The 27,204-nt window shown below is 35.0% G+C and overlaps 1 protein-coding gene across 1 annotated transcript in view; it reads left to right on the plus strand.

Annotated features, from left to right (window-relative positions):
- The window catches only part of LOC140750996 (uncharacterized), a 342,338-nt gene that overhangs the window by 160,001 nt on the left and 155,133 nt on the right, over positions 1 to 27,204 (plus strand). Inside the window, exon 3 of the mRNA XM_073084780.1 lies at positions 19,566 to 19,774. Within this exon, the coding sequence (XP_072940881.1) occupies positions 19,566 to 19,774 (209 nt within the window). The remainder of the gene's footprint in view (positions 1 to 19,565; positions 19,775 to 27,204) is intronic.

A 27,204-nucleotide genomic window follows, 5' to 3' on the forward strand; every position in this document is an offset into this window, starting at 1 on the left:
TTTGCTTTGAAGGGTGTGGTAAGGGACACATACTTATCCGAGGCATTCCAGCTTAGTCCTCAGGGGTAGCGGCGCATTTGTGGGCGACCTCAGGTAAGAATCCAATTTTATCTGGGGTTCTCTTCTGCTATTGTTGGTATGTATGGTGACCCCTTTTTGTATTTTATTTTTACTATTTGTTGTTATAGCGGCCACCGTTAATAATTTCAAGTGTCAATCTATTACGGTTCCAGATATAGAGCCCTGTGACACACGGACAGACGAACAGACGGATAGACATACAGACAGCGAAGTCTTAGTAATAGGATTCCGTTTTTACCCTTTGGGTACGGAACCCTAAAAATATGTTTATTAATAAATAGCACAAATTTCGGCGTGCGGAGTAATTCACGAGTCATTTAGAAAACACTTATTTATTACTATCACAATCTGGCGAGGTATTTTTATGCGGTGGAGAAGAATGAACTCTAAATTATGAAGCTAATTAACGTAGAATATTCCACGAAAGCTTGTAATCTTAAGTCTTACAATTTTGAGACCTATTAAATATGCTTTGGAATGTTAGTCCTGATGTTAGGAGTTCTAGAGGTAAGCCAATCGGGAAGGTCTATTGAAACAGACTATTGTCACTTGCAGTAATTGCTTGTCTAGCGACGATGATTTTAACTGGTTTAGTAACTGAGTAGTTAAATATCCTAAGAAAATAGTTATTTTCTTATTTATCTTTACAAGGATATAAATTTATTCATCAACGGTAAGCAAATAGTTATTGTAAAGAAAGCAGCAATTGTTAGTGAATAAGAAACTCGGCCTCTTGATCGAGGGGTCCGAGGTTCAAATTCCAGGAACGAACCTCTGATTTTTCAAATAATATGCGTATTTTATTTACAAGCACAGTTCAAATTGAGCACCACCAAAGACTCCCGGTGGTATGAACAAAATGCGTCTACCCGCGATATAACAATTAATTGACTCAGCTGCTCACGTGTTTCCTTTTACTTCTCTTCGCTGTACGCATATCCGTGAGTCACTCTATGGGCTCACTGAAAATCAGCGCCGTGGTGCAACTCACCATGGCATTAATGCTGAGTGAGTGCCTTTTCCGTGTGCAATGTATACATACAAGCATAGGGATATGCTGTAACGTACCTAATTAACTTTAGTATTTTTATTCTGCTGTGTTGTCTTGTTATGTATCTTGATTGTTAAATGTATCTACCTATATCCCACTATTTTGTAATCAACTTAAGTAATTTGTAATTGATATGTGTGTGTGTACAATGCATTACGTAATAAAGTTATTTCATTTCATTTAATTAATTAATAGTATTATCACTTGCTTATAACAGTGAAGGAAAACATCGCGAGGAAACCTGTAAACCTGAGAAATCTTAAAAAAATGTTTTCAAAGGTATGTGAAGTCTACCAATTCGCACTTGGCCAGCGCAGTGGACTATGGCCTAATCCTTCTCATTCTGAGACCCTGATGATGATGGTATCGAGAGTACGTGATTCAAATACAATGCTTAACACGTTTAACTTTAAACATGACTTACACAGTAGTTATAGTACTCAAAATAAACTTTTGTCGTAAGGGATCGTAATGAAAACCTACATATTTGAGAATTCTCGAAAATAGTTCTTTATTTCAAAGTTATCTTGTAGAGGCGACTCTTGTATCCAGAAATAGATCAACATTGCGATGCTGGTAATAAAGATTAAATATAGCTTGTTGTACTAAACAATTTTAAAATAGAATAGAAAATGACAAGATTTTCCATTCACTCGTATTCCGGTACATCGTAGTTAAGGAAAATAATAAACACGCTTACAAAGGAATAGGAAAAATGTAAGGAAAATATTTTTTAAATCCTCTCTTTTGTATTGTATTCCTTCCGGGATGTCCTCTGAACTTTTGGTAAGTTTCGAGATACGATCTCGAAGGGACTGCGGACCGTACCCCTTGACCTTCGCCGGAAATAATATAAAATTCTTAAACATTGTAATATAAATTCGGTAAAAATTTCGCTTTTGATGCCTCTTATGCTTATTGTTCCATACTGGGGTATTTATGTCGTGGGTTCTATAATTACACTCTAACTCAGACCCAGAATTTTTTTTTTAAATCATCGTTTAGATATTTTTGCCGGGATGCGAACCCAAAACCCTTTGCATGACAGATCGGTATGGTTACCGCTCCAACGCGTGGGTCTTGAAAACTAAATGTATATATGTATAATTAAAAATATATTTCGGTCCTTCACATTGAATTCAATGTTCGAAACCTAAGCACGCACTTCATATTACGTCCATATTACGCGAAGCGCAAATTTAATATTTGTTATAATGAGAAAATATTAAGACGAAATATTTTTGCTTAAAAGTTATAGACAAAGTCCTTAAAGGTATGAATTCAACGAATCCATATTCGGCTAAAATTGGAAAATTCTCTGGAAAATTCTGGTTATTCTGAGAAGCTCCCAACAATGGAACAATAGTGGAGTTGTATGACGCGTCATAATCTTGTGTTTATCGAAAACACCAACGTTACAACAAATTTTAATTAGATATTTTGAAAATAAATCCGTAACCGGTGTCCACTAAAGCCTTCCAATTTAGGGGACAAACCCGGGAAGTTTACTTACAAGGCTAAGCCGGAAGGGTCTGAGGTCGCCGGTGAGGCCCTCTACCTAAGGGTGTGCTGAATATAAAATGTTGAATATTAATATCGCGTATTCAAATCATAGCCGTTCGTATAGGATTTAGATATAGTAGTAGAAACTTGTAAGAATTGAACCCCGTATTATGTTAGTTGACTTCTTCATTCCATGGTTTTGTAGAAAAACCTTACATCTACATAGCAAACATTCTTGTGGCTAGCGTATATTGTCACAGATCTACTCGTACAAAATTAAGCCACGTTGGGAGCGTTCGTTGGATGGGTGACCGGTAGTATTTAAATATCATATATAATTTGTGCTTTGGAGGTGACATTACTCTGTCGGTCATAGTATATTATATGACGGGAGCTGGAGAGACTTTGTCGGCCAGATAATCTGTTCGAAAATATTTAAAAAATTTTCTCCACGAATTGAAATCAGAGCCATGTGGTGGAGTATGTTACAGGTCTATTAGAAAGATTATATAGTTAATTTCAAAATAGTACCACTTAGAAAATACCTTTTTTGGTTTCTATGTCGAACAACTCTAAACGCCACCTTCTGGGGGAAAGTACAGGTTATGTGAAATTTCTACTCACTTAATCTTTCTTACTATGTATAAAGTGAGGCCCTGGGAACTCTATAGAGTGCACCGATTTCTTAGGTTTTCCGTGGAGCAGCTGCATCTCAGATCAAGTAGCCTCTCATATTACAAACAGAGAATCGTAGCTAGAAAATAGCTAGCTTAAAGCGTTGGTATTCAATCTTCTTTATCGAAGGCAGATTTCAGTCGTAACAGCTTCGAGTGATCGGTCGATGCAGAATTCGAACATTTTAAACGTATCATCAATCTATAACTGTCTGCTGGGTAGGGTATTCTTTCAATAAAATAAAGGTTTAACCTAATTCTGCCTCATAACACCAATGGTAAACGCTGCTGTGTTCTGGGTTGAATGTTGTGGTAAGGGAGACATACCTACTTTTCAGAGGCATTCCAGCTTAGTTTTTAAGGGTAGCGGCGTATCTGTAACCGACCTCAAGCAGGAATATCATCCTATCTGGGGTTGATTACAGATGTTCATGGGTGGGAGTAGCTTACTTACCATCAGGTGAACTGCATTCTCGCCTGCTGTTCTATTATAACCCTAGTCTACTATGAATTGGTAAATTTCGTACATCTTTGAGAGATATGTGCAGTGCTTGTTTCAATTGAAATACAGGGTCGGTGGCGGGCGCAGCGACGTAATATTAAATATAATTTGACATTGTATGAAAATGTTTGTATGAAAACGTACAATAAGTGGGTACGGTGAAGCTCGCAGCGGAGCTCGCGATTGGCGCTCGCGGTAAAATCAACTGTATGGAGTTGTACGCGAGTTCTCTCGTTGAACTAGTGGTCCCTGGAACATAAGCATGGAACAATAAGCAAGCGCCTGGTGGTCAATCTAAACTCGAATCGCGAAATCTGCCGCGCCATACCCGCGTCTGCGACATCTATGTATGTTAATAAGCATTTAGACCTTTTCTGGCACCGGTAAAGTGAATGAACAATTAAAGTTTGGAAAATCCAAAAGTGCACGACTCATAATGCTCATTTAATTATGAAGTATAAAAATAGTACATTACAATACGAGGACGAAAAATTTTTTTCTGACAAGTGTGAGTTTGCAGGCCGAGCCGCAGGCGAGGACTGCAATCACACGAGTCAGAAAAACATTTTTCGTCCGCGTGTTGTATAAAATTTTATATTACGTCCATTTACGCACGCCGTGATATAAAAAAAATTAAGTCGTTCAAAATTAACTTACTGTTACTGCACAAGTTACTGCACAAGCGCCCCTGGTGGAATAAATGTACATAATATCTATAGATATACAGTCTTGTAGTTTTCGTTTTTTATTAATTGCAATTAAACGACACTGAATTAATTAATCATTCGCATTCAGTGACCTACAATCGTCGATTAGAATTAAAAAAAAAAAAATTAACTCAAATGATGGATTTTTTCACAAGTTACAGTGTTTTCAGGTTTCACACATGACGGACAGGAAAATTTTTTGATCTATTTTGGTGTTTTTTTTCCAATTCTATTGCAGTAAATCAATTTTTAAAAAGTATGGAATTAATCTCCATTAAATTATCTCGACAATAGTATGCAAAATATCTTGATTCCGTGAACTATCAAGGCTATAATAATAAAAATAGCCGCCAAAATGAAGCGAAAAAAATTTTTCGATCGTAAAGTACTCTCTGATGCTTCGCATCGTGCAATATCTAAGTTCCAGGATCAACAGTGGAAAATAAATAAGATTGCACTCTACTTAAAAAAATATTTTCGTTATTCTTATATTTTTTGAAGAAAATTATTTACTCTTTAAGAAGGTTTGCAGTGAGGTTGTTAAAACATAAACACTCGCCACAGAAAATTTTAATAGGAATGTAAAACGGAAGGCGTAAACTTTCCTTTCCAAAGAAATCAAAAGTTTCTTTGAGGATGCTGTCGAAAACACTGATCCCCTCTTAATTTGCTTGAAAATTACGGTATGCCGCAAAAATTTGTTGAAATTCTCAGGTGTTTGCGAGCTTTGAGTAAGTTCGAAAGAAGGCGGATTCCGGCGTCGTTAATTATTTTAAACGGGCGAATTAGTTAGCGTTGCTCCGGTTGCCTTTCGAAAGGTCTGCTGTTTTGTTTATGTGACATGTACACTTGTTAATTTCCTAAAAGATTGAAGTAGCAGTTAAGCCTGTAGTCACATGTTCAATGCTTAATATCTCTTCTGTACTCCACGATTTCAGGCAAAATAAATATTTTTTTTTATTTACAGTGGTACAAATGTACCACTATAACTAAACTGGAACTTTCTATAATAAGGTCCACTTCTCATAGAGTAGTGCTTCTTCCTTTTTCATAAGATTGAAGTCGCAAAGCAGCTAAAAGTCCACCCATTAATCACTAACTGATGCGCATGAACTCCAAATAGAACAGGGGGACACTATCCGATGATGGAATAATACAGGGTGTTTTTTTTTAAATAAACTAGTTCGGTTCCCGGCTAGGGAAATAGAATTAAAAAATCTAATGATGCAGATTTAGTTTTTATCAAAATCGGCCTCGTAACTCCTTTCGGTTATAGTTTCGGGTTTGGCCCTGAAGGTCCATTTGAAAATTCACCCTGGGTAGCGCCAGCATCCATATCCTAGTACCGAAGCGCAAGAACTTAATATTACTATTACACACAATTATAGAAGGTTGTGTTATAATTGTAATAGTATCCGAGCATGCAGTCAGCCTAATGATAACTGGTCACGAAATGAATTCCCATTCATTATCAGCACCAATACAAATTTGGGCTTATCAAAAATTCCCAATAAATTATACTTTGTCAGCGGCGAAACCTGTAACCGCAAACCGAAAGTTTGTAACTACATATTATGAAAATTTTGCCAATTATGAAATATTTTCGGTTTTCGGTATCGAATGTAAGAGTATTTTTTGAGCATTTGCATTACAGTAATGTTTGTGAATACAAATTGGTCTTTTAATAAATGAAATGTATGCTCATAATTGATTCACACATATTTTATTATGTGCTATTGTTATATTAAAATTAAATAAATAAGCTGCAGTGCATGGTGTTATTACAACCGGTTTACAATATTAACAATCTTGCCTGGTTTGTTAATATTTGCGGGTCAAATCTTGTAACCGAATTTTACAACAGTTGACCCGATTGAGTGGGAATTATACAATAACGTATGACTTGGATGACATTGTATTAGTGTAGTGACGTCATTCGTAATTCAATATGGCAGACGTCCCAAGGTAGCGGTCCAATATTTTTTATGTACGCCCATAATGGATAATGGGTATCAAAATTTTGTTTTTAATTATTTTAATATGTATATTTATTATAAGATTATTAAGTATATACTTAAATGACTAATAGTTAAAAAAAATAATACTTCTAAAAGATGTGTAAAGTTAACCAATTCGATCTTGGTCAGCGCGGTGGACTATGGCCTTTCAATCTATAAGGAGACCCATGTCCAGCTATTAGTACCTCTACAATAATGAGATAAGGAAAACGACGACATATATGAAATATAATAATATTATTAATTCGAGTCGTAAATATACAGGCGTTAATCACACTGTTTCCGTACAAAGTTTAATAAATTATCCAGGCACTGCCGCTAACACAAGTGCCGTTTCTATACAGAAAATATATTAATTTGAGTGTTAATTAATCTAGTTGCCGAGTTTGAAACTGGTAATTGCGAACGTGGCAATAAGTATTGTTCTTCGTCCAATTGAAAACTGTAGCCCATAATTATACCCTTTTCATAAGACATTTTGAATTTGTATCAGGTTACGCTAATAATGGGATGGAAGATATTATGTTGCTGTTTCAAGTTACTATTGAAGGTTATCCTTTGTGGTTCGCCTCCGGCGGCACCACCGCCTCGCCTATTTCTGCCTAAAACAGCAGTGTATAGCGCTGCCGTGTTCTGGTTTGAAGGGTGTGGTAAGAAGACTTTTCCGAGGCGTTCCAGCTTAGTCCTCAGGGATAGCGGCCCATCTGTGGCCGATGTCAGGTAGGAATATCTAATCCTATCTGGGGTTGATGACATATATCCATGGGCTGTAGCAGCCACTTACAGATTTATTTGCTTATTAAGTAAGTCATCCGGCATCCACGTTCTTCGTTCTTCACGTAGAACTAAGGAAGGACATTATTGTAATACTTCCAAAAACCAGATAAACGTTCCCCAGCTTCAAACCATGATTCAATATTTCATATCGCTAGCCTATACGCCAAATAAATAATATTTAGTCTCCAAATCTTTGAAAATATTACTGTTCAGAAAGATATTTTCCCCTACAATAGCTCTGAACGTGACTTGATGCGAGGAATCTAGTTCGGCAAAGTGGTTTCTTATGTCGGAGTTATTAGGATTTGCCGTAAAGAAGGGTTCAGTCTGATTATGGTTGCGTTGACCGTCTGTGTTAGTAGTTTTAGTAGGTATAATATTTTATCAATGTTTTACTACTGTGTGGGGAGTTTAAGCATAAATAGTTTTTGATGACATTTTTTAAATCTTCGGGGATTTGCATTAAATCCCAATTTGATCAAGGTTTAGTACCTTTAATTATTTGTATCACGTGGATTTAAAATTATCATTTGCTTTAATGGTGATCGAAAATATCGTTACGGAATGTACATGTTTGAGAATTGTATATAAAATTAAATTTCTTTTATCGACACATAAATAGCCAACGCATTCTCCCGCTGCTGGATACGGGTCTTCTCGCAGAATGAGAGGGACATAGACAATTGTCCACCGTGTTAGTCAAGTGCGAATTCGCAGACTTCACACACCGTTTATAAGTTTTTTTAAGAAATCTTACGCACGTACACAACGTTTCGTTAAGAAATAGCAACTGATATGTCACAGAGATAAAGCTATCTGAATACATAAGTTTGAAAACTCAAAGCCTGCCAAACTCAAAACTTGCCTTCGATTTGGACCTCAAACACCGATAGAGCGGCCGAGCTTCAACCATTTAGATGTAAAAATAAATTTTAAAATAACAATATGCAAATAACGAAACAAATAATAAAATGCAAATAAACGGATGGCCTGCAGCAAAATGAATCGTGAGTAATTTTGTTTAAGCATTATTCAAAATTGAATTTTTGCACGTAACAGTATTTTGCATTCGTTGCTTTTGTTGGTGACAATCAAATGCAAATAGCATTATTCGTGTTTTAAGTTAAATAATATGAATTTTCCGGACCATTTTGGTTCGTTACAATATTTTGGAAAATATTTGTGCACGCATAAAAGACAGTTGGTTAAAGTAACTGTTTGTAGTTCGACTACTATTACTTGTCCCTGTAGTTCCTGGACCAGAATAGTATCTCCTGCCTGTCGTAAGAGGCGACTAAAAGGGGCTTCCGGGGTTGTGGGCGGCAAGAGCGCCAGTTCGAACCGTCCAGTAAACGACTCCAGGAAAGACGGCGGATTGTGTGATCGCATACCGTCGTAAAACCTACATGGTGTGGGAGGCGAAAACTGCTCTCCCAGGGCAGAGCCCGATCGGGGCATCGCGCTTGGAGGGCTCCGGTTGTGTTCCGTCAGAGATCCCGGAGTTCTCCATCAACCGTTGAGGACGGCCACCGATTGGGGGGTGTTAGTGCGTAAAATTCCCACATAACCCGGCGTCGCTCCCACGTCATCGGGTACCGTCTGAAGGTTTCCCCCTCGAAAAAAAAGTTTAAAAAACTGTTGTTCGACTGCTTTGTAGTTCGACTACGACTACTACTACTCGTTTGCTTCAATGTTTATTTCAATATCATATTTAAAAAAATGTGAGCCGTCACGGGACGCCTGGCAGATGTGAAACATCGACATTATTTTGTAAAAGTAATATGCAGAAAACAACATATTGTGATAGGAATTATAACTAGTTATTTCAATATATTACTAAAATCGTAAATTATAAGTATCAATAATGAATGTTTCACAATAAATGCCACTATGATTAGAAAAATTAATTAATTTTTTAATGTTCATATAATCTATGGTTCATATTTATAACAAATAAGAAAAAACTTTCGTGCGCTGCACGCCATCAGCTGATTTTGAAATACAATTCTGTCAGTCTTAATAAATTTATTCTCTGATCAATTGTTTTAATGCATTAATTTCAATAAGAATGAAATTAAAATTAATTAATAATTTAAAAACATTGTACCTATGCAATGAAATTTATGTGAATTTTAATCTACCAAGATAGTAGATTTTACATTTGCTGGCGCTCAAAAGACACCAAATATACGCGTGCTTAATGCACAGATAAATGCATACTTTAATTATAAAAATTTAATTAACTTACTGATGACTTGATGGTGTGTCATAGTGTGATTTTGCTTTCTTTGCAGGAGGCTGATCACTTTCACTCTCTAAATTATCACGGTCAGACATTTTATTATCAGAAAAATAATTTGTTTTCAAGCATTTATCTATAACCTGAAGATACGCCGCAAGCTGACAAAACTTGAAACATACAAAATACGTCAAGTGGTGTAAAACGAGTTAAAACGACTCCAGTCGCTCTCGCGCGGCGTAGTAATACACACGAATGTCACTGAACACCTTAAACGTCATTATTATGAATTTTAAGCCTCAAAATGCCTTCTTGTGCAATGCGTAAATGCAAAAATTATGCTCGAAAAAGAAACAAGCTTCATGGAATCACCTATCACACGTAAATGAAGAGAAATTATTAAATTTTGTTTATTTTTCGTGTTCGATCCGCCATGATTACGTGAGTAACCAGAAAGAGACAAAGTATGTTTTTGTCAATGAAAGTGATAAAGACGCAAAATGCATGGTCATAGATCAACAGAACAGAAGTGACATTTTATTGAAGCTCACGATGTTCATATGTCGTATGTTATAGTTTAAGATCCCACTGCTTAATTTTTATATTAGTGTGTTTTTAGTCAAAATATAACTTTCTATAGTTTATTTTAATAAAATAAAATCGATATATGGGAAATTCAGTATCCTAATCTCTAAATTTTCTTCGATACCTGTGGTAAATAATAAAAAATATTACCATAAAATTTGTATAGGATAGTATACGGTATTTTAAAATTTCTTTAATTGAATAAATTAACCTAAACATAATTTTATAAACAATCTTTGTATAGCCAGAAATTAATCCTCAAAAAGACCACGGTAAGATTCGAATCTTATATATAAAATTCGCATGTAACTAACATTTACTTTACTCCTGCGAAACGGCTTTACTGATTTTCATCAAAATTTATATGCATATTCAGTAAGTCTGAGAATTGGCTACTAGTACATTTATAAAATGAACACAACTTTGCAATTAATGGTCGTGTGTAAAATAAAACTGAAAATAATAAACATAAATTAGTAAAGATACTTCGCCGCCTTGAAATTAAATGAAGCCACAAACGGGTTATTAGTAAGTTCTTTTTTTGAATTCTTGACAAATAAAAACATTTTTAGAGAAAATTTACAAATAAATAATTAATACTGCGTAATTTACATAATAAATAAATAATTATTTCAAATATTTTAGGGATATTTTAGCACGGAGACGTGGCAAAACTTTTTTACGCAACTATTTCAATTCTCAAAACTGGGTACATTTTCTTGTTAGGAGTGAGTAATATTTACTAATCTATGATAATAAATATAAACAATTTTTAAACCGTATATTTTAAACCAGTCGATACATCTGTATAGATACATTCTTTCAAATTATATATTTATATAATAATAATTTATTTAGTTAAACTGTACTATAACATTTCTACGTAAACGATATACTAAAACTATTATCGACAGTTTTGGACATTTTTTACCTTCTGTTCCATTATTTCATTGTCTGTGACAAGCATGCGGATCAATGGGAAAGCCACCATACGTCCCGTTTTTAACGGGACAGTCCCTTTTTTCGATGCTTCGTGCCGTCTCCGAAATGAACCGTTGCCATTGTCAATTATGTAACAGTAAATATTATAATTGTGAAAAAAAAAACATGGGGTGCTCCATTTATCAGTTTTCATAAAGCGCCCCACATTTTTTGCACAATTATACTATTAACTGTTCCTTAAATGATTCCTAGATTGAAAATTATTTTCTACTTTTTAGTTAATTTTATCATAAAAGCGTGTTTTTATTATTTTTAACTATATTTTTTCAAGTAAAAAGTATTTGACATAAAAAAATCGATGTCCCGTTTTGACTGAAGTAATCATTGGTCACTATATTACATGGTCAATATTTACGTTTGCGTACACTTGAAACGCAAGGTCAAACACTAGTTGTCTTTTTTTATCACATTGTTCTAATAGCTCTGTCCCTTATAGAACATTTGTCTATGTAGTTAAAGGTAAGCGTCGCCACGCCAGAAATCTTTTTTACGTGCGGCTATAGATGTTTCACATCAAAAAGTAATTTAAAACGTAGCGAAAATATCATAAGAACAAGGAAATTGTGTTATTCAAATTCCTATAGTTCTAATTCAACATAGGAATCTGTATCTTAGGCACACACAAATGTCTAACCGGAGATTAAGCCCAGAAACCTGCGTGTCAGACCAGTGTACTACGCCAAATTGTAAAAACAAACAACAATACGTGCCCGAAGTCGGTATTCGCTTGTAAAAATATTTTTATTTGCTGAAACTTGTTTCAAATGGCATTCCATACTCGCTTGTCAATTGCAACGTTTGGGAACAACTGTCCGCTCGCCGGCTTCAAATAGAATTACGAGATGTATGGGCCGTGGACGTTTGGTATACCGATAGATACCTCTATTGGTTGTATTGTTTGTGGGTTTTATTCGAACATATTTTTTATAGTATTTTGTAGTTTTATATGTTATGAATTTATCCGTGTAACTCAACAATATGAATATGTGTCTTATGTGCTATAGACACAAACAAAGAAGTACATAAACACTCAGACCCATACGATAAATCTAAATTTATCATTAAAATGTCTGGCCCGGGATCAAACCCAGCACCATGCATGTCAGACATAATTGTAAAAACAAATACAAAACTACGCCAAATTGTAAAAACAAATGCAACAATTCGTATCCGTAAAGATATTTTTATTTGCTGAAACTTGTTTCAAATAGTATTCCATACTCGCTTGTCAATTGCAACGTTTGGGAACAACTGTCCGCTCGACGGCTTCAAATAGAATTACGAGATGTATGGACCGCGAACGTTTGGTATACCGATAGATACCTCTATTGGTTGTATTGTTTGTGGGTTTTATTCAAACATATTTTTATAGTTTTCATTTTTATACAAGTATGCGTTGTTGTGTGTGAGCAGCCATTCGAAAATATCTAGGCATTTTTGAGGCAAAATTAAAGTACAACACTTTTTTAAGACTTGTGTGGGACACCACTTAAATCGGTGAAGCAAGATCAACTTGTACCTACTCATACAACACGACAGACGGACAGTAGATCAATAATTAGATCAAAAACTGATAAAAAAGTAAAGAAAAAAATATATAATAGAAGAAAAGACTTATCAATAAGTCTTTGTGTAACAAAAGTGTTTTAGAAGTAATAAAAGGAAACCTAATAATAAAAGTATCGTAAAAGTATATTTAGACTCATAGAGCAACTAATAAAAATAAACTATAAGTAATATATTTCTAAATTCGCAAATAAACTTGTAACAGATCAAATATCGAAAGTACTTCTTTCTTTAAGTATTTGCCATTCACGCAAATGATCTATATACATTAATAAAAAGTAAATGTCCGTTTGTAATATCAAAATTACAGCTTTTACGAAATGCATATGAAAGTATACCTATACGGTGCTTACGACACGAAAACTATTTGTTTTTGTCTGTCTCTCTATTTGTTCCGGGTAATATCCGAAATGACTGAACTGATTTTGACAGGACTCTCACTGGCAATCAGCTAATGTTACAACGAGTTACTCAGGCTTCTCTATTTTAGACAGAATGAGAACGCTTTTTTAAACGCGCGTAAAACCGCGGTATGCAGCGTTACATAAAAGTATCGTGCGAATGTATTTAGTCTTATTGAACACTTATGAGCATCGAGAATAAGATGTTTCTGAAATCCCAAATAAACTTGTAACATAGCAAATATCAAAAGTATCGTATCCTAAGGGTATCATACGATAGCATTTTCTCTAAGCATTCGCCATTCACGCAAATAAACGCAAGATTTGAAACTTGTGAGCACCTTTCCAAGTGATTTCGATCCCGGAAAGCAGGCCGAAGGTCCTTACTGTTATCCCGCGCTCGGAGAAATTGCGAAAAAATCCCGGACGACTTAGACCCCACGCACATTGTACTAAGAGGAGAACGGTTTTAAATTAGATAATTCTGAAAATTTCAAATGAGAAAAGATAATAAGTAAAATAAAACTTATTTCTCGAAAAAAAAAACTTTAAATATGAATTCCAGGTTAAGTTACGGCTGTCCCTATAGTTCCGGGACTAGAATAGGGCTACGGTGTCCCCTGCCTGTCGTAAGAGGCGACTGAAAGGGGGCTTTCGGGGTTGCGGACGGCAAGAGTGGGAGCTTGATCCGTCCAGTAAGCGACCCTGGTATGTGTGGTCGCATACCATCGTAAATACTACATGGTTGGAAGGAGCGAAAACTGCTTGACCAGGGTAGAGCCTGATCGAGGCATCGAGCTTGGAGAGCTCCGGTTGTATTCCGTCGGAGATCCCGGAGTTCTCCAACAAGCGTTGAGGATGGCCACCGGGGGGGTTTTAGTGCGGTAAAAATCCCACTTAACCCGGCGTCGCTCCAACGTCGTCAGGTACCTTTTGAAGGTTTCCCCCTCGAAAAAAAAAGAAAGTGACGGTAATCGCATTGTTTATACGTTTTGTACACTTTAAATTTAACTTAACATAATAACTGGGTAAAACTAATCATTATAATTTTATTAACATGTGAATAAAAACTTAATTTCATCCTACGATACATTTATGTATTTTCGAAGAGTTCACATACTTTAATATAAAGTTTCTGGCTAAAAAAAATACAGACCGTCGGTCTTAAAATTGTGTTCTCCGCAGTGTGCAAGTCTTCAATCTTTAATCAACAATGTGCTTGCTTCCTAAGACCAAACATTCAGCCGACGCAATGGACGCTGTCCATTACCGAAATAGGCCCTGACCGATACGAAACCAATTATGTTTTATATAAATTTCACCCGTCGATCCGGGATTCCTGTTAGAACGGAGTTGTGGCAACGCGCCAGTTTTTCCCGGTAAATAGAATGTTTATTGGCGTGCGGGATTCATGAGATCATGCATGGTAATAACATGCCTATAAGTTTGTATAAACAGCTAAGTGTTTTAGTAGTGAGGTTATATTTGCGTTGGCCACTAATCTGCGCTGGAGTGGCTTGAAGTATGCCAAAGGGAAAATTATGGAGTCAGCGAGAGTATTACAATTTTGTTAGAATTATTATAACAGTAACCCATTCAGATACTGTCACTGATTAAATTCATTATGTTATTTGCTGTTAAAATGATGTTTCAGATTTTTATTAATAAAACTTAAATATGAAACGATCACGAAACATTACTATAGACATAGACATATAGTCATAGATATATAGACATTTGATGAATGTAAGTAAGCTTAACGCAATAGTGCCACCTGAGATCGGCCAAGGATGCGTTACTAAGCCCTATGCCCTTCAAAAGTATATAATGCCTCGTGTAAGTAGTACCTTACCCTACCTTTAAAATTAAAACACAGCTTCACTTGACTGCTGTTATAAGGCAGATGGTCCTCGGACTCATAACTCGACAAGCTTATCACATAAAAATGAATTAATAAAGGGTTTTGACAATTTACAAAGAGAACCGAATTTTCGAAGCGCAGAAATGTGAATGAAAAAAAGCAACTGGCAGATTGGCTAAAAATTTGCTAATTCGGCTTTGTTGAATCACTAGCAGTTTGGCAGTGGTATAGAGTTAAGACTAAGAAATTAAATGAGAAATGTCAAAATGTTACGTCAATAACATTATGTCAAGAACATTGATAAGTTATTGTATCAGTATCATTTCTGTTTTTATTTAAGAGTGCCTACTATCGAGTCAAAAATTCATATACTTAAACCTGTAATTAGGGAAAACCATCATAAGGAACCTATTTCGGTTCCATTTAGCTTTAAAAAAAGTTAAAATTTTTCAAAGGTATATAAAGTATAACGATCTGTGACGATAAATATACTTAAAAAAACATTGAAATCGCTTTACCGATTACGTTGATTAATTTTACAAAGACGACACGTTATACATGAATACCGTGTAGGTACTAAGATGAACAATATTGTAACATTGTTACCTAATCATATTATCCAAACCTTACCCGTTATAACAACACTAGCCCAATTTATACAACAGGTGTTAATGTACACGGTATTAATAAGGTACCAAATGTTATTATCCCCTGTTCGTGGAAAAAGGTTAGCTACGCCTGCCCATCTCGAATACAAATCAACTTAGGAATTAACTGACACTTGAGTTTCAGTGCTGTATAAATTCAATATGAAAATGTGAAAATAAATTAATGTTATTCATTTATTTAGTAATGTGCCTTTAAACCAGTGCAAGTAATATAAAAGAATTAAAATGTAACATGTATAAAAAACACTACGTAGTTGGCTAGTTGACAAATGCTTTTATGCACTGTTCAAATTCAAAATCTCATTTATTCAAAATTGATTCATATACAATACTTTTTGAAAGTCAACAAACTACCACCGCTTCGGAAGGTATTTCGCTATGGAGAAGAAGCGGCGCAAGAAACTCCATACGTGTGCATATTTGCATCTTTTAAAGGGTACTAGAAGGGGCACTAGAAGAATTTATCCAATTAACTATCTCTTTTATTTATGATAAATTCAGTATGCCATTGCCTCATATAAACAATAATTTAATAATAGATATAATCTATCAGTTTCTAATGTATATCTTAATTTAAGTAAATTTTTAATTTTAATTGACTCAATTTGTATGCCACCATATGACAAACGTGATATTCTTATCAATATCTTATCTGTAAGTATTCGGAAGGTAACTAGGATTTAAGGTTTTTAAGTAAGTGCGGAACCCAAAATATTTTTCTGAAATGATAGAGTTTAAAGATAGCACTCTCAGTGGTTCGACTCCGGCGGCACTACTTCACACCAATTTCTTATGTTGTGGCTAACGCTACTTATGTTGTGGTGTGGTTAGGTTAGGCATATCAACTTAATCCTCAGGGATAGTGCGGCATCTGTGGCTGTGGTGGTAAAATACTTTGACAGCCACGAACCTTCAATTTTATTAATGACATGTAGAAAATTTTGTGGTTTAGCAATAGTTGGTTTTGCTCATTTGCAACCCGATTTCTGATTGCTGATTATAATTATTTATTAGGAATAATTTACGTAAATTCAATGTTCATATCGTCAATCTATTATTGTAACACTGCTGGGCAATGTTCTCTCAGAGCATGAGGCATTTAGGAATAGTCCACCGCGATGGTCAAGTGCGGCTTGACTCTCCTGAATAGGAATCTAATCTATCAATCTATTTTTTACATAGATATATACGAGTAGATATATTTTATATATCTATCTATCTCTATTTATGTCTATTGGGGTTGATTATAGATGTCCATGTGCGACAGCCACTTACCATCAGGTGGACTGCATGCTTGTTTTCTATCCCTATATTAAATATCACTTCTTTTTAACTATTTCAATATATAAATACAATAATCACTTAAATACAGCACCTAGTTCTGAATAAGTCTATTAAGGTGTATATGCCACGATCTTATTGAATTAAAGCTCCCTTGCTAACAGTAATACAATTATCTTCAGCTTCTGAATTCAACGTGTACGGAGTCTGTTAATATGACAATTAAAGGGATTTATTAAAGGGTAAATCCATGTGGTAAAGGTTAACGATACCGTCCTGAGATGCAAAGGGTTCTGGTTAAGGCGTCATCCTTTAAACCTAGGTGCGCTGCTATAAGATTACTAGATAATTTTTATAATAACAAAAATCCAGCTGCTTAAAAATAGAATATAAGTATAGTCGTGCCCTCAATTTAGACGACTTCAATGACACCGTATAAGATAAGATAAGATAAAATCCTTGAATGAGTTTGGGCTGTAGTTCATGCTACAGAATGAGACTTACATAGATACATACGTACGTACGTATTTATACATACATGTATACGCGCAAAATCCTTACCCTTCACCATCGGACAACAAAAATCTTAGTCAAAAAGCAAGCAAGACTCACTTAATACACTTATAGCGTTATAAAATATCTATTCCTATTTTCGGATACAAAACGAATTCAAGAATATATCTAGTAGCCTCCAGAGATCCCGAGTAACATTACGCTCGAATAAAGATATCGCATAGGATCGCTGAAAACAAATTTATGCGATAAAATGACGAACAAAATTTGTTTTCTGTTGAATTCTCGGCTAAGCTTTTGTGTACGGAACTCCGGGCGAAGTATTTGACGTTAGTGCTTTGAAAGTTTATGCAACTTTTGTAGTATCTGTGATTTATAGACGTTTGCTTTGAAATATCACACCGGATAACACGATTAAACTATTGAATTTAATCTTTGTACAATAGTAATATGTGAATATTATTTTAATAGTCGACATATTCATTTTTAGTCCAAGAAGAAAATATTGAGTGAGCAATTCTCTATGAAAAAATGTTATACAGACGTTTTATCGTGACAAAATAATTAAATTATTATAAATGTGTTTATTATTATTGCATTAAATTTCTACGTTGTTTATTTTCTTTACTTGTTTTTTCACGCGAGCTTAGATCTCCAACGGAACGCAACCGGAGTCCTATTAACGCGGTGCCTTGTCGGGCTCCGCCCAGGTGAGCTTGACGCTCGCCACACCGTCTGGTGTGCACGACGGTATGCGACCACACATACCGCCGTCCTTCCCGGGGTCGCTGGCCGGGCAGTTTGAGCTCCCACTCTTGCCGTCCACAACCCCGGAAGCCCCTTTTAGTCGCCTCTTACGACAGGCAGAGGATACCGTAGCCCTATTCTGGTCCCGGAACTACAGGGACAGTGCACGCGTGTCCTACGTGTGACATAACTTGCTGCAGTCTTTCCGCGTCTCGCATGCTTATGCCTTACTCGACAGGTAAAGTACGAGTATGTGTGTATGAAACCATAGTATGAGAATAGCACACATGAACTAGAACCGCACGCATAAGCCCGCGTGACAAGAAAAAGGATTTTAATTGCAATAAAAATGTTACGTTCAGAGAGGATCTTTAATATAGTTACATAATAAATAAATATATGAAAATCTTTAATTCAGAAATAACCTAGTACTTTTACACAGCCGTTAAGAGTCCGCCCACAAATTTGTACGTAGGCCGTCTATAAAAGAAAAATACGACACTCGAACCAAATGTTTTTGTAGGCAGTATAGCAAATTGATTGGGCGTACAGTATTTATTTTTCTCAAAATTGAATCGTACAATTGTATTTAATCTACAAGCGATTGCTTTTCGACGATAACCCAGTGTTTTAGGCTGATAAAACACAGCGCTGATTAATTGCTTAGGGTTAAAAAATGTTTTTATGTCCGAGCGATATTTATTTGCGAGAGCGATGGAACTTTTAGAGCCGTTTTATAATTTATTTTAGTAAAACTGTACTTTAGTAAACTAAATGCTGTGCATGCACTCAGTATTAAGCTTTTTACGTTTTATTAAAACGGTTTTCGGTTTGAAAACTTGTGTGTAATTAAAGATATAAGAAAATATATGAGATTTTAAACCAGGAGATTTAGATCGTAAAGTGAACACTCAAACATATTCTTTTTGTCGACGAGAGGGAAATTTGCAAAGGTTTTCAAAGCTCCCTCGTCTCGGGAGCTATACGGGTCATGTGGTATATTTATCTACTAAAACACTCCTGGTGACCGTCTTCAAGGGTACGTGGAGGCCACCAAGTGCTTTACAATAATGCGACCGAAGTTCTTCGAGCCTAGATTATTAATGCTCTTATTTTTATAATACTGAAGTAGCGACGGTACCTCTGAATATATCGGTCTGACCAGCAGACGATCCCAGGTGCGGTTCACTGCTACTTCTTCAGATATCTCCACTATGAATTTAGATTTCTGTTCTGGTTTGGGTATTTGTGTCTTCGTCTTTGCGTATGTTAACGGCACCAATGATACAGTAAAATCTTATTTTGAGGTTATGAGCGTAGAAAGCGTTATTATTTATTTTACATATTACATACAATTTAATCTTTTAACATATCTTTCTCTTGTTCCAGATACAATAGCATTAAGAGACGTGCAGTTAATAGCGCCCTCTGCAGTGAGATTGGGGGACACAGTGCTGTTAGGGTGCAAATGGACACTGGAGGGTAACGAAACCCTGTACAGTGTGAAGTGGTACCGGGGGAGGCAGGAGTTCTTCAGCTACCTGCCGAAAGAGTACCCGTTTACCAGGATCTTCGCGCAGCCGGGAATCGATGTTGATGTGAGTACTTTTTTTTTTTTAAATACCAAAAGAGTATGAGTATGAACTGATGTTCCATTAGCTTAGATTTGTTATTGTGGACTGCGGATGAGTGCTACTAGTGTACCCGTGGTCCCGACAAAGGGCGTACAGAGGAACACCGTGGGGTTTTAGCCGGTATTAGTCCGGTATATCGTCTCCGCTGCCCCTGCGGCTGAGAGGAACCCATGAAGGTGTTCCCCGCTAGAAAAAAATGGTTCATTATTGTATGTTAAACCTTTTTGTGAAGAAGTGAATTGTCTTATAACATGGCATTATAAAATATTATAAAAACGGCTTTACGGTAGAAAGGTGTAGTTGTGATATCTCCCCAGTCGAACCATAGCTTTATGCATTTAAACTTAATGCACTGGGTATGATTTTCATATTTCATTTCTTTTTATAATATAGGAGTAGCAGACGAGCACGCAGTCCACCTGATGGTAAGTGTCTACTGCCGCCCATGGACATCTGTTATCAACCCCAGATAGGATTAGATATTCCTACCTGAGGTCGGCCACAGATGCGCCGCTACCCCTGAGGACTAAGCTGGAACGCCTCGGAAAAGTCTGTCTCCCTTACCACACCCTTCAAATCAGAACACAGCAGCGCCTTACACTGCTGTTATACAATTTAACAACATTTCTCCATTATATATAACTCTTGTGTTATATTCAAAATTATTATGATTCAAGTAAAATTTCTCAGTCACATTTATCACGAATTCACACATTTCTCTTCTCGTCTCTACTCGAGCTAAAAGCGGTGGAATCTCAAAAATAGCATCAAAATCCCATTACGTACATGTGCTTTGCGTCGCATTAGCGGGTAAAAATATCAAACTTCACCGCTACTTTATACCAGATAGCATACTGCAAAGTTCTAAGAATTGATCCCATAAATTTCATTTCCTAATAACTTTACTAAAACTTCGGGGTCATAAAAATTCTAGTGGAACGGCGTGCTTCATTAAAAATAACTAGCGAAGAGGGTAGTGAGCGTAATAATAGAATTTGAAAAATGATTATCCTCAGCCCCGTCCCATAAATTGAAATAGTGTAGTAAGTTTGTAAGTTTCTTGGGGTTGGTACACTTTAAGGGGTGATCTGAGACTGTAATGTTTATATCGTGTTAGAATTTTTGTTTTTTTGTGTGTAATTTTGTTAAGGCCTGCGTCGGCGGCCAAAGTGATTATTTAACTTACCAGTTTAACTAATGTTATCAAAAGTAATGAAAACAAAACAATTAATAAAAAAATTCGCTTCTCCCATTTCACAACTAGGAGAATAAAACTATACACCCATCATACATACATATATATATATATATAATATATATTATACATATATATATAAGTATACACCCATCTTGAAGATGCGTGCAACAATTTCTTAGAAAATTCAATTTGTTACTTACAACAGTTGCTTAGTAAACTGTTTAAAAGTTTCCCAAGGCACGCCGCACTTAGTAAATTATATTATGTCATGTTATTCTTAGATCTTATTTAAAAATACTATTGTATAAGTTTTTACTATAGTAGAAATATCACGGTACCTCTATTATAAACCTAGTTTATGTAAAGTGGTCACTGTAATAATTTCTATTTGAAACTGACCTCATATTCCATGCTAATAGTGAAGATGAAGTTGGAATGTCTTAAGTAGTTGTACTTCACAGCTCTTCGAACAGGCTTCAAACTGTCCAATACAATCTCGTACATTGTATGGAGATTCCAGTAGCAATTTTGTTCCTTCAGCAAATTACTCATCCTTGATTTAATTATTAAAAATGGAATTAAGTAAATACAGTTAAACCTTTTATAAATATTTTTTTTAAGTAAAAATTTTTTGTTGCGTATATATCTGAAATAAATTGAATTAAAATATTTAATTAAATTGCATGTCCTTATACTCGTACACCTATTAATAGTCTTACGCCTCTTTTACTTCACAAATTAAATATTTTTAAAGCCTAACTTTAAGACTCACAAAAAATACGGACAGTCTAAACCATAAAAAAACTACTTTTTCATACCCCATAATTATAATTTATAGGATTAAAAATATATAAAGTTTAAGTAGCACGGTGTACACTGTTTTCAAGTTGCGTGTAGCAATTGCTTAGAAAATTCAATTTGTAACTTACAACAGTTGCTCACTAAACTGTTTAAAAGTTCCCCGGGTTCTGGCACGTTTCAGGCGTTATAAATTTTGTTACGTCATGTTGCTCCGAAGACCCAAAGGTTTCTAACTACTTCCACAATAAATATATTGTGCCAGTGGTTGAAAACCTTTGGCTTAAAATACAACTTGAACTTTCTGTGATTCAACTCCAATGGCACTACCGCCACACTAATTTCTGTTATAACAGCAATGTTAAGTGCTGCTGTGTTCTGGTTTGAAGGGTATAGAAAGGGTAATATACTTTTCCAAGGCATTCCAGCTTATTCCTCATTGGTAATGGTACATCTCTTGCCGAACTCAAGCAGGACTCTTAACCTTATTTGGGGTTGATTAAAGATTAAATACCATGTGATAGAAGCCACTTATCATCGGTGGACTGCATGCTTACCTACTTCTACATTATAAATAAAAATAGTTTTATCCAGTTTACAGTAAAATATGAAAATATTATTCTGATATTAGCCGCTCTTGATAGTTACTAAATAGAGTAATGCCAACGTAGACTTCCTGATAAAACATTTTTATATTCATCTCTCATTTTTATTCATTTGTAAATGACAGGTATTTTTACGGGAAAGATTTATGTTGTATTATGGAGTTTCTTTTGCCGTTTCCCCAGGAATGAAACACTTTTTGAAGCGTTGCTAGGTATTCGAAATTCAAGATTTTTTTTACCCGACTGTACATTTTTTTTACGAGCGTATTTATGTACATACTTATAGACATAGATTTTTTGATTTTAACAAATGAGGTGTCGTTAGATTTGTTTAAATTGCAAGTGTGACATTGGATTAGCTTCCTTTTTAGTTCATTATTATTTTAAAGTCAGGTTTTTATTTTTACAAGAATTACATCTGTTCACAGGGATTAAATATAAATTGTCAAAATTTTCGAATTGATTGACACAAATTTCATACAGACTTAATAACTACTTATAACCAATTGGTAATAACTTGTGGATGACAACTTTCCTTCTCATATCCGGTCTATTGCCACCATAATGTTACTGTATCTTTTCATGAGCTTAGTATATACTACCATCTATGATGGTAATAACCCTTATCCTTCTCTAAAGAGCTTACCTTATATAACATATTTTATTTGATTTTTCATCTTTACCATAACACAAAGCAGGCAACCTCAATAATGATATACAGTAAACACAATTTTATCGGTCGTTAACGCACTTTTCATGTTTTATTGCCGACCTTTGTTAGGAAGATTTGGTTTACGACCACTAAAACCATACCATCTCATATATTTGTTCGTTTCCGTTCACATGTCTTACGTGCATCCCCGTGCACGATGGTGAAATTTACGTATAGCTAATAAGGGTTGTGGTTCCACTCTTGATGCATCACCGTTGCACCTATGACTACTTAATAACAGAAGTTTTAAGTTGCTGTGTTCTGGTTTCAAGGGTACCTTTATTTTCCGCGCACCAACTTTTCAAGAGCAACGCATTTGTAGCCGACCACAGGAATCTATGTAATTTTATCTGGGGTTGATTACAGATGTCCATGGGCAGCGGTACCTTTTTACTACCATCACGGTACGGTATTACTATCAGATGCACAGGCATTTAGACATAGATACAGATGCTCGTCTGCTACTCCTAAATTTTATGAAAGAATCTTTAGTACAGCACAGATGCTAATAAAATCACTTTCTGGAGATAGCTTCATAATTATTTGGACTATTCAAATACATCTCTATAGATCTCCACAGATATCCATAGAAATCAATGACTAAAGGCTGTTAACATTAAGTCAAAAGCATGTTACTATTTTTGTAACCAAAAATAAAACCTTAAAAACAAGCTTTTTATTTCTTTGTTATTTTTCTTCAAAACGAAGCAAATTCTTCTAGGGATCTCCGAGCAAAAACAGTTAATAGTTACTGAGCCCAATAAAATGATTAGTGCTTTAACAAACTCATCGTTTTTTACGAGATAATTCGTTCCCTTCTTCGCTTTTGCCAAGTTTTTGTAGTTTGCGTTACTTCGAGTTTTTGTTTTCTTAACTTTTGGGATCATCGTCAACTTTCAACATCAGACCAGTATCATCTAAAACATGGAGGAACTGTTGGTTTCTTTTTTACATGTGATCTGGATGTAGATTTTCTTCAGGCAATCCATTTTGGATGTCTCACAACCTATTCTCTTATATAATTTCAAATGCTGATCCTCTGTTCAAAATCTAAGATTTTTTAATTGAACATGGTTGCGCGGATCTATGTCATCTTATCATGGGTAACTTATCATGGGGCACCATATCATCTTATCGCACATAATGCTTCTTTTGGAACTAGGTACTATCTTTAAGATAGTATCTTATCATCAGGTGGTCATCCTGACTCTTCCCTAGTCTTAAATCTATAATAGAAAGGATTTAAATAAGTGCTTCTTGTAGACCTTTGTATTTCATTGAACATCATGATTGTAATGGAACTATTTCATCATCAGATTGTTCGCCTGACTCTTCCCTACTCTTATTTTACTAGAAAGGATAAAAAAGTACTCATTACGCACCTTTACATAACATCATACATCGTGCTTCTTTTGGAACTATCTTATCATCAGAAATACAAGTAAAATTTTTATTTTCATCAGATGGTCCGCCTGACTCTTCTCTTCTTAAATTTACAATAGAAAGTATAAAAAAATAGCTTATTACGCATCTTTGTATTTTATCATATATCGTGCTTCTTTTGGAACTACTATGTTATCATCAGATAAAAAAGTAAAAATTTAATATTTGTATTTGTATCATATGGTCCGCCTGACTCTTCATTTTTTAAATTCAAAACAGAAATCATAAACAAAAGTGTTTATTATTACACCTTTGTATTTCATTGCGCAGCAAACACGTTAACCACGAATAGACGTAGATTCTGAAACTAATATCTTATCAAATGGTCGGCCTGACTCTTCCATTCTTAAATTCACAATAGCATCAACAAAAGTGCTTATTATGCACGTATTTCTTGCATCGTGCTAGTACTGGCAGAATGATGGATCGTGTGCGGGCTGAAATCGTTTTAGTTAATGATGCTGTTTTCGTCCGATCACTTTGTTGTTTTTCTATTCTGCTCCATTTCGGTAATCACTGAATATTTTTGCTTTCATTTCGTAATGACAGTAGTCTTGTCTCGTGAATAATAAAATGCATATTTTAGTACTGAGAAGTTACGATTACCAAGGTTGTATTACTTCCTATAGGTAATCTGAACACAATCGAATAGATTTAGGTCAGTTATTAATAATCAATCTATTATTTTTTGCCTAACAAATATTGTAATTTGACAATGAAACAAATATGAATTTTGACGTCTTTGGTATATGAAACTTGTATAAATCGGTTATTGTTGTTTTATGTGGAACGCATAAATTAAATCGTATAAGTATGTAAGTATGTAATCGTGTAAGTAAGACTTATGTAGACGATACTAAATTGAGTATCAGGCAGTAAATGTCCTTTGTGTGAATACATCTGCGTTAGATAATCTTTGAAACACAAGACGAACGTGCAGTCGTTTTTTGAAAAACAAACCTGTTGTTAGTTTTAATAAAATATTGACTAGGTATAGGTAAATAAACTTGTCGATTAAATTTTAGGTTCCTTGTCACGTGAAATGAGATTTATTGCAAGAATAACAAAACCACTAGCCAAAAAAAGTTTATTTAACACAAAGTGACCCATTTAACTATTTTTAAACGTAACGCCGAAGGGTCGAGAACTTTTAGTTTAATTCCGGTAATGGCCAAGATAATCTCGGGTTGTGGGTCTCCACTAATATTTATCTTCGGAAGTAGCCCTGCGGTACTGTTCCCTTAGTTGCCTATACATATAATATATATTTTGCTATGAAGTTGTTCTATGTATTTAAGGCTATGTAAGTAGATGTTACATAACTATTTCAATTTGGAACCTTATAATATACTCGTATATACACATATATGGAAATAATTGTACAAAAAAATAATTAGGAAACATTGTGTATAAGTATGTATGAAAGATCGAGTAATACAGAATTTAAAACTTTATTACCATTTTATTTCAATGTTGTAAAAGCCATTGAAAAATTGAAGCTGGTTAAAATCTACGATTAAGCTGGTTTAACTGCAGTAGTACAAGTGTACACAAATACACTTTATAATTTGATGATTTAATTTTGTATTAAATTTTTTATTTTACCATTTTATAAAAGTCCACAAAAACATCTTTCCTCCAAACTATGTCTATATTTAAATAGTATGCTAGTCATCGTCAACCCATTATTGTCCCACTGCTGGGCACGACTCTCTTCTCAGAATGAGAAGGATTAGGCCATAGTCCACCGTGCTGGCCAAGTGGGTATTGGTGGACTTCACATACCTTTAAGATATTTTTGGAGTTTACTCCTTAAGAAACGATTTGAGTTATAAGGCCCGGTACGGAAATTTTATGAGGAGTAAAATCAAGTGTAACACGAAAAGTTGAGGCGTTACGTAGAAAGAGACAAACATATATATCCACACTTTACGCGCAACACCAGTGAAGTCACTGAATAGAAATGTCATAATTTTATTTTTTTGTACTAATGACGTGAAGGAATGCGTTGTATCGGTAAAATAGGTTCACAGACTACATATTAAAAGTATTTTTAGCCACAAATAAAACATAGATAATTTAAAATAAGCCAAATACGAAGGTGCTAAACTCGGACATGTATACATGTCCGTGGACGGTTACGGTACATTTCGTTTCGAACATGTATACATGTCGCTGGGCGGCAATGATAATCCCTCCTTTTTATTACAATCATCATATCCTCTCAAAAAGGAAGTAGCGTTTTTAACCAAAATATGAATCAAGAGTGCTTTTATTAATTTAAAATACAGTAAGTTCAAATCCCATATGAAAGTAATTATTACAATAAAAATAATTAGCAATATATAAAACATTAAAACGTCATTAACTATTTTCTATTCGATATATATCATAATTATCGTTCGTAAGGAGTAAACTCCAATCGTGCGTCGTAGCTGACACACACACACTTTTTTTTTTATAAATCTCTTAGATATGCTGGTTTCCTGACGATGATTTCCTTCACCGTTTTAGCAAGTGATAATTAATTTCTAATACGCACATAATTTTGAAAAATCACAGGTGAGTGCCTAGGATTTGAACCACGGACTCTTCGATCGATAGGCCGAGTTTCTTAACCACTGAGCTATCACTGCGT

This window comes from Epargyreus clarus, unplaced genomic scaffold (genome assembly GCF_041222505.1).
Source record: "Epargyreus clarus isolate Ecla_fem2 unplaced genomic scaffold, WU_Ecla_fem_2.2 ptg000021l, whole genome shotgun sequence".
In the NCBI taxonomy this organism is placed as follows: domain Eukaryota; kingdom Metazoa; phylum Arthropoda; class Insecta; order Lepidoptera; family Hesperiidae; genus Epargyreus; species Epargyreus clarus.